At 37.0% G+C, this 10,459-nt stretch overlaps 2 protein-coding genes across 6 annotated transcripts; one reads left to right on the top strand and one right to left on the bottom strand.

The window, feature by feature from the left end:
• Positions 1–1,287: 1,287 nt before the first annotated feature.
• On the bottom strand, positions 1,288–2,851 carry LOC119981327. Of its 5 annotated transcripts, none has more exons than XR_005464098.1 (4): positions 2,597–2,851; positions 2,274–2,516; positions 2,042–2,152; positions 1,288–1,957 (listed from the first exon to the last, which is right to left on the bottom strand). XR_005464098.1 is itself a non-coding variant. In XM_038824413.1 (4 exons), the coding sequence occupies exons 2-4, from the start codon at positions 2,503–2,505 to the stop codon at positions 1,703–1,705; spliced, it is 570 nt and encodes a 189-aa protein (XP_038680341.1). In that variant the 5' UTR covers positions 2,506–2,516; positions 2,597–2,851; the 3' UTR covers positions 1,288–1,702. The 5 variants fall into 5 exon arrangements, 1 of the variants encoding a protein (XP_038680341.1); XM_038824413.1 differs by having other exon boundaries at positions 1,288–1,929; XR_005464097.1 differs by having other exon boundaries at positions 2,042–2,516.
• Positions 2,852–9,110: 6,259 nt separating this feature from the next.
• On the top strand, positions 9,111–9,917 carry LOC119980704. Its single transcript, XM_038823500.1, has one exon. The coding sequence runs from the start codon at positions 9,111–9,113 to the stop codon at positions 9,915–9,917; it is 807 nt and encodes a 268-aa protein (XP_038679428.1).
• Positions 9,918–10,459: the final 542 nt, after the last annotated feature.

Genomic DNA, 10,459 nt, shown 5'->3' with positions numbered 1-10,459 from the left:
AGGTCCGAACTGGGAAGGACCTGTCCAGGTCATAGCATGGGTCGACCAAGGAGCCTACAAGCTAGTTAGACAAGATGACAGAAGTGTCCATGGAACTTGAAATATCTCCAACCGAAGGAGATTCTATGTGTAACACCGATTATGGTTGTCTTAAGCCTTCGACAACATATCTTCAATAAAAGAATAAGTTCTCTTCATCTAATTGTGCATTTTGCTACTTGTTCAAGCTAACTTATGAAAATTTTACGATTTAGCCGTGCAATTTGATCCTTACTCATGCTTCAACTTATCAAAGATATTGATTCTTGGCTCCAAGAAAAATAAGCTAAGAGGGTATTAGTCAAAAAATAAATCAGGGTGGTTTTCACTAAGAAGCCGTTGGAAAGGAGATTGGAAGTTCTTCAAAACTGTTGTTCAACCATTTCAGTAGTTACTTCACACGTCTCGGCTGCTATCCCATAATAGGTCAATCGTCTTGTCACTTTTGCCTATAAATGGACATGAGAAAGGTACAGAAGGACGAAGTAAAAAGAAAGAAACAACAACTGTTATCAACAATGCGTTCTTCTTCACGTCGCGCGATTGTCCAATCTAAGAAAAGGTCTAAGGTAAAGGATGAGGATGAAGATCTGATCGATCTTGAACATTCAATAGGTGTCCCTCTTAAGAAGAAGGCTAAGTTGGGATACTAGGATGAGGATATGATCGTCCTCGAACAACCAGCAAACAATCCACCTAAACAAGTGATTCAAATAGAAGACGAAGACGATGACGAGGAACTGAAAGTTATCGAGCCATTCCTAACTAGGAGTGTAGAAGACCAAGCGAAAGATTTGAAGGAAGAACTAAAGTATCTGAAGGGGGAATTCTAGAACGTTAACAATTGCAAGAAGAAGCTTATAAGCGCTTTGCGAATTGTTGAGCTCTCACTCACCCATATATGTGATGTGGCTTGGGTGGCGGCAATGGCTCAAGACCCACAAAGGCTTTGGATGTCTCTCTTGGACCTCTCAACCCATGTTAAATCTATTCTAGATAGGGCGGGGTAGCATTAGCAATATGGTCCACCTGAAATTTAAACTGTAGTCTTTTCCCTTTTATGTAATAAATAAGGTAGTTTCTGAGTAAATATCTATAGGAAAAGACTATACAGATAAAAATAACGTCTCATTCAAGATTTCAGCCAAAGAGATTTGGTTCCAAGAAAAAGACAAATGAGTCTTAGCCAAAGAGGGTTTATTCTAAGAAAAAGACAAGAAAGTCTTAGCCAAAGAGGTTTAATTAAAACAAATTTAAGTGACCAAAGATGTTTTATTTTAAGAAAAAGACTAAGAAAAGTCTAAGCCAAAAGGGCTTTATTCATACAATTAGTTCATGAGACTAGCACACGAATGCCGAAGAAGAAGAATCCAAAATACTGAATAAAAAAAAATGCTAGCAAAAAAAAACATATTTCTACTATCCACTAGGATCTGTGGCCGAAGTAGTCCCAAGAGCATTGGTGTCCGGGCCAATGCTATCTTCATGAAGTTTCTTCAGGCTTAGGTGAGGATGATTGGGGCAGGCCACACCACTGGAAGAAGTCCTCCGACCAAGCTTCATGATCTAGAGGAATCTTGAGTGCGAGAAGTGTACAACCACGCCCAAGTCCAAAGTGTTCGTTGGATTCAGCAGCAAGAGCTTTCATATATTTCTTGTAGCACTAGGCTATTTTTTCCTCAACTGCCTTCATCTTCTCTGCCTCAATTCTGGACAATTGGTTTTTGGTTTTGAAAAGCTCTCTCCGGGTCTTCTCTATCTCTTCGTTGGCTTCAACAAGCTTCTCTTCAAGAATGGATTTGTCTTGCACAATCTTCTCAAAATCAGCTTGCATAGTCTTTGACTTCACTAGCTCTGCCTTTGCTTCAAAAAGTTGATGCTTCAAATCAACTATGTAGTGAAGGCATATATGAGAACGCTAATAGAAATAAAGAGAAGGTAAGTATAAATTAATCCACATACACATATGTATTTAATGAATAAGAATGAGTAAGAGGAAAACCCCAAGAAGCATCTGCAGGCCAAAATATTCGCCTTTGGGAATTTATTAAAGAATTATCTATCCTCATTGGAGATAGTAGAACGAAGCTTCTCAATGGAGAAAGGTGAATATCTGACATGCAGAGACAAGGGATCATCTATAAAACCTTTAAACATACTGTTGGTGTCATCCCAAGATGGAGGAATCAAGATGCTTCTGCCAAAAGTAAAGGGTGCAAACGTAGTGCTACTACCTAGGGAAGAAGAGCCATCGGCACCTCTGGATACTCCAAAGGAAAGAGGACTACGACGAGTCCCTGGGAACGGGAAACACAAAGTCGACTTAGCCAAGGAAGAGCCGGCGAATAGGGCTGAGGATCCTCCGATAGGCCGAGGAGATCTAAAGACGTTTGCCCACAGACTAAATTTAGTCTTAGGGAGATCCAGGATGGGCACATTCCTCAGAGATCCGGAAGACCTGCTCATGGGAAGAATCTCTGCAATCATACGAAATAAATGGTATGTATATAAGTACATATAAAAAAAAACTAACTAAACTAAGTAAAGGAAGACAAACCTAAGGGGAAGGAGTGCCCGCTAGAAGTATCCTGAAGGTCATCATCATCCTGGTCCTCCTCACTCTCACCCTCAGACTCTTATCCAACCGCGGCAGGAGATGAAGCGACTGGAGGAGCAAATCCACAATAAGAAGGTTTACAACCAAATAACACTGACGCAGATCTCCAAAACTGACCACCAAGCCTGGAGCTTGCATAAGAGTCATCAAGGACCTCTTGCACAGCCTCACTAAGTTCATTCGGGAGTGCGGGAATACGACGTGAAACAAAAGAAAATCAGCAAAATATATATACCATAAGAAAATCAGAGATCAGAACAAAGGCATACCTAGGGGGTCCCCTTTACGAGAAGTACAGCTGCTCCAATGCCCGGAGATGAGCATATAATCCACGTCTTTATTGGAGTTTGGAAGACAATGGATCAATGCACAGTTACACTTCGGAGACAAGTAATACTTGCCATTTGAGCTCGTGTTCCTGAGGATTGAGTAGCAGCAGAGAAGATTGATGGCTGCAAGTCTTTTCCTCAAGAAAGAATTCATTTGCATCACAGCACCGATAATCCGATAAGCATTCGGAGCTAACTCCGAAGGATGAAGATCCGTATAGATGAAGAATTCCTAAAAGAAAGGCGAGAATGGAATGTAGATTTTGCACTCCGACAACAGGAATGCGGAAACCTTGATGTACTCAAGATCAAAATCCCTATTGTCATTGAAGGGAGCCCGAATGTCGAACGGAGGTAAATCTGGTGCTTCACTTTGAATGCGGCTAAGTTTTCTAGAGAAGAAATCAAATCCTTGAGCTTACGAATGACAAAACCTGCAGATCCAAGGTATGTAAATTAGTCACAAAAAAAAATATAATGTAAAAATCAATAGGTCGGAGTTGGGCCGAACCCTGCGTGGGGGCCAACCTCTCGTGGTGGCTGAACTCCCAGCGTGGGGGTCGAACCCCGCTAAGGTCCGACAAGAGAGCCGGACCCCCAGCCCCCTTGGGGGCTGGATTCTTGCTTCCTCTGGAGTAGGAGCTCCCGAAGGGGGTCGAACCCCCCAGCTCCTCAAGGGAGCTGAGGTCCGACAAGGGGGTCGGACCCCCAGTTCCCCTCCAGGGCGATTTCCTCCGTTATTTCGAGAGGGTTTGATTCTTTACAAGCGCGACTACAAAAAAAAAGTTTTAACTTCAACAAAAAGATTCAAGCAGAGAAAAGAATTACCTCTTGAAGAACAAAAAAAAGACTACCTTTGAAGCATATAAAGTTCAGAAAAGAAAAAAAAATCTTCACAAAGTGCAGCTATTTATAGAGGATGTCAAGACTCCTAATCCAACTAGGAGACTACTTGCTGATAAACATGAAAAGCCTTTAAATTTATCCTAACATTATTTAGGTAAATAAAAGGCTGTGGGTATTTGTGGAGCAAATTACTACACTCCGTATGTATGTCAGTACGGTTCCAGAAGATTGGCAACTCCTAGACAAAAGAGCTTTATTCAGAAGCAGTTTATCCGACAGTTCAAGCAGTTCCAAGACAGATTAGTTATCCGATGGTTATAATTAGGCAAAAGCAGTTATAATAGGAGGTTACCAGAGACGGTTAAATTATCTTAGGAACTAACATAACTGTATCAACTGACAAACCCCCAAGGTCTATAAATACATATCGTTCCCACATTTGTAAGGGGATTATTGACACTCTACTCTAATAAAAGATCAGACTTTGTGGATATAGGCAAGTTGTCGAACCACGTAAATTTTGTGTCGTCATTTTCTTAAAGCTTTCTACTTTACACGTATTTTATATTTCGGTGCAAATCTAGCATCGACAATGCGTGACATATCAAAAATTTTGATGTGACAACCTTTGATAAATGTCAACATTAGCCTTCCATAAAAATAGCAAAAGAAACGTATGCTATGTCACCAAGTATGTTTATGACTCTTTGTCACTCATTGAGGTGTCCAAATGGTGAAGGTTATACAGATGGACTCTATGGGCACGTTTGGTAGAGTATAAAAATTGATTTTCAATGCTAACGGAAATGCTGTGGAAAAAAGCTGAGCTTAAAGCTGTTAAATATGTTGTGAGGTGTTTGACGCACTAAAAAGCTGACGCTAGCGAAAATGCTGTTAAATTATAACTTTTTAAGTATATGGTAATGAATTTTATTTTTCAATTTACAACTGAAATATATTATGAAGTTTAATTTGATAAATATATAATCTCTATGTTAAATTAATTTGGCTAATGAATTAACAACATTTTAAAATACAATTTATAATTATTAATTTAATAGTACTGTAATCTATGTTTTTCTAATACGAATACATTGAAATAATAGTAAGTATTCAATTACAATCTCACAAATTAAACATTGATTGAAACACACTTATACATAATGATAGATGATTTTCACTCTAGTCAATTTTCAATAAATAGCCCTTAAAAAAAGTTTCGAAGAAGCTACCCCAAACTCCGTTCACCTTTCACCCATAAATTTCTAACTCCGTTATTAACCAAGTTCCCTTAATTTATTTTTTAATCCGTCACTGGTGGGAGTTAATGTTACAGTAATATAATAAAGGTAAGTGAAAGATTATATTTTGAATTTAAAGAGTGTCTTTAATGATTTTGATACTAAAATTTTAAAAGGTTATAATAATTATTTGCATTCCCCAAAATTTCCTACACCGACAAATTGATTGATTGGTGCATAAATTAACAAGTTTGTCAACATTTGAAAAGGCTCTGGAAAAAGAAAAACGAACGAAGAGAATCCGGGAATTAAAAAATATGTCCTCTTGTTGGCTGGCTTTCTGTAGCATTCTCGGATATTGGTAGGTAGGACCTTCTAAAAACCCTGATATTCAAACCTACTACCCTCAATCCAAGGATTAGGACATATAAAAAGATGTCTTCAGTGGTTTATAAGATAATAATAAGATAAGAAAAAGATGCCTCTTATGGTGCCAAGACTACTATAATATAATGACTATATATTATAAAATAATAAGTAGTGATGTCTCTAGTTGGGTGCTCGGGATTTGCAGTAAAAAAAAATTAAAGCAGGTTTCGTTGTAATGATTTAGGGACCTTTATTTAAAAAAAAATTATGAATATATTTTGATTGATTTTACGAGTTATGTATTTTTTTATCATAAACAAAAAATCAAGTTCATCGAAAGAGAGGCAAATAATGTTTTGAATTTATATTTAACGTTCCAGAATTTTCAAAACCGTTGGATTCGTAAACCCAATCAAAATTAATCCATAATTTTTTTAAAAAATAATTATATTGACTTTAAAATAAAAAACAGTGGGGTCAGCTATAGTGGTTTTTCTTACAGTGGATCGTGCTCATCCTCTGTAGTCTCATCCTCTGTAGTCTTTCCTTTTTTTTCATTGTTTCTAATGACCGTAATCTTTTGTTTTTTCTCAACATGAACTTTCAAAATCAATTAGCTTTTTCTAAATATCATATCACATGGTGAGTTTAACTTGATTCTCTTAGCTAAAAAGACTCAATGCTGAATATATTTATCATAAAATTTTCTCTCATTTAAATATGCTTAAGATTATTGTAAAAAATTATTTTAAACACAATATTTCGATTGAACAAGCAGGTGATTTTGGGATTCGAAAATGAAACTTCATACGTCTTTTTTAACAAAATTATAACTTTTCAAGTCCAAATTCTTTCAAATGTGATTTAAACAAAATTTTTAGTACTCTCTAAAAATATTAATTGAGAGTTTAAATGGGTCAAAAGTCTATAGTTATTCATAAAACTTTTTTTTTTTGAAACGGTCATAGATTTGATTGTATTAAATTGCCTAATAAATTAAGTAAATGAGGCTTGTAGGCACTCGGGTCACCATAAAGATGGAATACAACGAAGTTGAAAAAAAATAAAAAAAATAGAAAAACACAAAGACAAATGAATAGGGCAACATCTCTAATGAATATGATGGGTATAGTTGATAGTAGGAGAAAGAAAAGGGATTTGCTTAAAAAGTAATAAAGAGAAAGGGAAAAAAGAAAAAGAAAAGGAAAAAGAAAAGTGGGGGGATAAGGAGGAAAAGAAAGGATGGAAGATGGGTAGTTGCTTTCAAGTGATTAGGAGATATACCCATATTACATTATTACCCAACCATAGCTCTCGTGCGGGACAACCATTTTAAGAAAATTTTCTGAGAGGGTTTCTCTTTCTCTTTAGGCACCATACTCCCATTGGAATGAGAGGTTGCCCCCATCTTTTTCTCAATTTATAACTATGAAATTCATGAGAGTAATAATTGAACCCAGCATGTGGGGACCAGCTGGGCCTGCCTTTCATGTTCCAAGTCTGGCCCAAATATCAATCAAATCCAAATCTAATTAATATAATTGGTAAAATATAACACTCAACTATACCATTCATTTCACTTTCGTCCTTAATTTTTTTTACTCTCAATTTCATCCCTCAACTAGTCAACTATAGAATTGTACTTTGTTCGTTCTTTAAGTGAGAGAGTGGTCACAAAAATCTTGTGTGACATATCAAAAAATTCTGATGTGATAAACTTTGATAAATGTCAACGTTAGCCTTTCATAAAAATAGCAAAAGAAACATATGCTATGTCTCCAAGTATGTTTATGACTCTATGCCACTCACTGACATGCCCAAAAGAAACGTTTGCAGACCAGGGGCACGGGCCCCAGTGACTTTCGAAAATTTTCACTAAGTATACATGTGTTCTTGACAATTTGATATATAGGTCCCCAATCAAAAAAAATAAGGCTCCCAATCCACTAAAGCCTACTAAATAACTTTGACCCAATCCTCCTAAGTCACAGCCCGTATCCCCATTCTACTGTGTTTCCTTTACTTTGTCAAGCCTAATAGTCCAAGCCCCTCAATTGCTAACCCAACTTTATCGTGTGTCCTTTACATTGTCAAGCCCAACTGCCCTTTACCTAGTAACCAAATGAATGATCAAGTCTGTTATATAAAAAAAAAGTTGTTTGGAACTATTACTGATGTTATAATATCATGTTTTTGTTGGAAAATAATGATATTAAATATCATTAAATGTAGTTGAATGAAATATACTTCATTCCAAGACAATTTTCCACTCATGCATAATTCTCATATACATGGGTGCATAATATGACCAATTCAAAGTTAGTTAAGGTTCCCCACAAAGAATGTGGGTTGTTTATGGTCAATGATTAGTGGAGATAATTTCACAATGAAAGTGGGTAGTTAAGATAGTATATTTGGTCAATAATAAGTCCTAAAAATCAGTTCATATTGCTGATTTTGAGGACCATTTTGTTGCAATGCTCTACTACAAATAGAGAGCTTAGTTGTAGAGTTGAAAGACAACAACAAACTATTATTCTCCTCTTATTCCTTTATTCACAAATCTGATAGTACATTCATTTCTTGGTTCGAAACTGCTGTGTGGTATTGAAGTGTCACTTACCTACACAAAAAGAGTGTTGTATCTTGGGAGGTGCTTGTCCGGAAAGTGTTGACACCAAGTGATTGGGGCAAATTCACCTTAAGGAGATTCGTATTCGCGTACCTCGCTCTCGTCTTCACGTGTTTGGTAACACTATAGTTTGGTTTGTTAATTTTACACCCAATTGTTACTCAATATTGTTATTAAGTTTGATGCATGTGATATATTGAGTTTTTGTTGATAATCATATATATTGTTCTACCTTTCAAATGTTTTTTGCTATACACTACAGGTCAGAATCATATAATATACAACAATCTTAAGGTGGATTTGTGTTCTTTTTGTTAAATCTGGACCTGTATGCATCTGGTAAAACTATCATTGATCGTTGTATGCATCTGGTAAAACTTTCAACTTGATTAAAAAACCGATTAGTGCAGAATCAATGAATTGTCATGTAAGTCTGTGCATGTGAATTGTCATATAAAATTACTATTGTTGTTGCTTCGGTGCAATTGTTATAGTTGGATTGATTTCATTGGAACAAAGCATGCTATATGCTTAACTGCTTCTCTGCAAAATGAAAAATTAAATCAAAATTTTTTTTAGCCGTGTATGTCTCAGTATATGTGATTCACAAATTCAATCAAGTACTATTAATCGGTTTTTATCATTACTTTAATTATTACAACTGAAAATTTTTGTTAAGTGTTTATTATCGATTCTGGTTCAATATTCTTATATACTGAATTTTGTCATGTATGCAAATATTTTAGTAATATTTTTAGTGATTTAACGATGACTAAGCAATGTCTAGAAAGTTCTGTCTAGGAAAGAAGTTATTTAATTGAGCGCCGTATTATACGGAAGACCCCCTCTTACCTAGGAACGATCTGGTTGCTAAAGTCGTTAGTCTCTAATTTAGAAAGCCGACAAAGTGTTTTGTGCATTTTTAAAACCAATAATTCTGTGTTGATTATGTGGTGTTAAATTTCCAAGGATTATATCTTTGAATTATTTGATATATTTGTGTTACTTACACTACACTTTGATTGTGTAGAAAAGCAATGGCTCAAAATCAAAGCACTGAGAAATCTACCGTCCTTCCAGGAGGTGATGAAAATACCACTAGTGGTTTGACCCCAATTGGTCATGTTGCCCAAGATGGCGTGACTAAGTTGACTACTCAAGGTAGCACTGCTCTTCCTACCAACTTGACTGGTATGGTTGGCCCTAGTGGCGTTGGTGTGACCACTCCGATGGCACCCACTGTGGGAACAGTTGATCCCATGACTGGTCGTGTGAATTCTGTGGTTTTGGGAGAAAAACCAGAGAAATTCAATGGTACTGATTTCAAGAGGTGGGAACAAAAGATGCAGTTATACTTGTCCACTTGTGGGCTTTCAAAATACCTCACAGAAGTGTGTCCTGCCATAAGTGCGGATGAGTCGAATCCTTCTATTGCTGTTGTTGTGCAAGCATGGATGTATGGAGACTATCTATGCAAAAACCATTCCCTTAATGGATTGGTGAACTCACTCTACGGTGTGTATTGTAAGATATCCACCACTAAGAAATTGTGGGAAGCTCTTCACAAGAAGTACAAGACCGAGGATGCCGGCATAAAGAAATTTGTGGTGAGCCGGTTTTATGACTTCAAAATGGTAGACTCAAAGTTTGTTGTTGCACAAGTGGAAGAGTTTCAACTTCTCATGCATGAAATTGAAGCAGAAGGAATGAACTTGAGTGAGGCTTTCCTAGTAGGAACAGTCATAGAGAAATTACCTCCTGGGTGGAGTGACTACAAAAATCGCTTGATGCACAAAACGAAGAAGATGAATATGGAGGATCTAAGCCTTCATCTGAGGCTTTAAGAGGAAAATATGAGGAAGAGTGGTAAACTTCCAAGGGTGCCCAAGGCAAATTTGGTGGAAACTTCCAAGCCCAAGTTCGATGGGAAAAGGAAACAAGATCACCAAGCCAAAGGCAAACAATCACAAAAGTTTCAGGGCAACTGCTATGTCTACGATAAACCCGAACATAGAGCCAAAGACTGTAGAAAGCACCCCAACAACAACAAGGGAAAGGGCAAGGGAAAGCCTGCCAATCAAGCTTATCTGACCGAGCAAGAAGGTGAAAAAGATAATGAGATGATGTGTGCTGTGGTCTCCCAGGTGAATCTGGTGACAAATACCAAAGATTGGTATGTGGACAGAGGTGCAACTGCTCACATTTGCACTGACAAGAATCTCTTCGCCTCTTATGAAAAGAAAGATGATGGAGAGAAGATCTACATGGCTAATGGTGTTCCTGCCACTGTAGAGGGAAAGGGTAAGGTGATATTGAAGTTCACATCCGAGAAATCCTTGGCCCTAATGAACGTGCTTCATGTTCCAGAGGTTCGTAAGAATCTGCT

Source organism: Tripterygium wilfordii, chromosome 16 (genome assembly GCF_013401445.1).
Source record: "Tripterygium wilfordii isolate XIE 37 chromosome 16, ASM1340144v1, whole genome shotgun sequence".
Taxonomy (NCBI): Eukaryota; Viridiplantae; Streptophyta; class Magnoliopsida; order Celastrales; family Celastraceae; genus Tripterygium; species Tripterygium wilfordii.
Note: the sequence above shows the minus strand (reverse complement) of the source record. Positions and strands in the feature narration are given on the sequence as shown.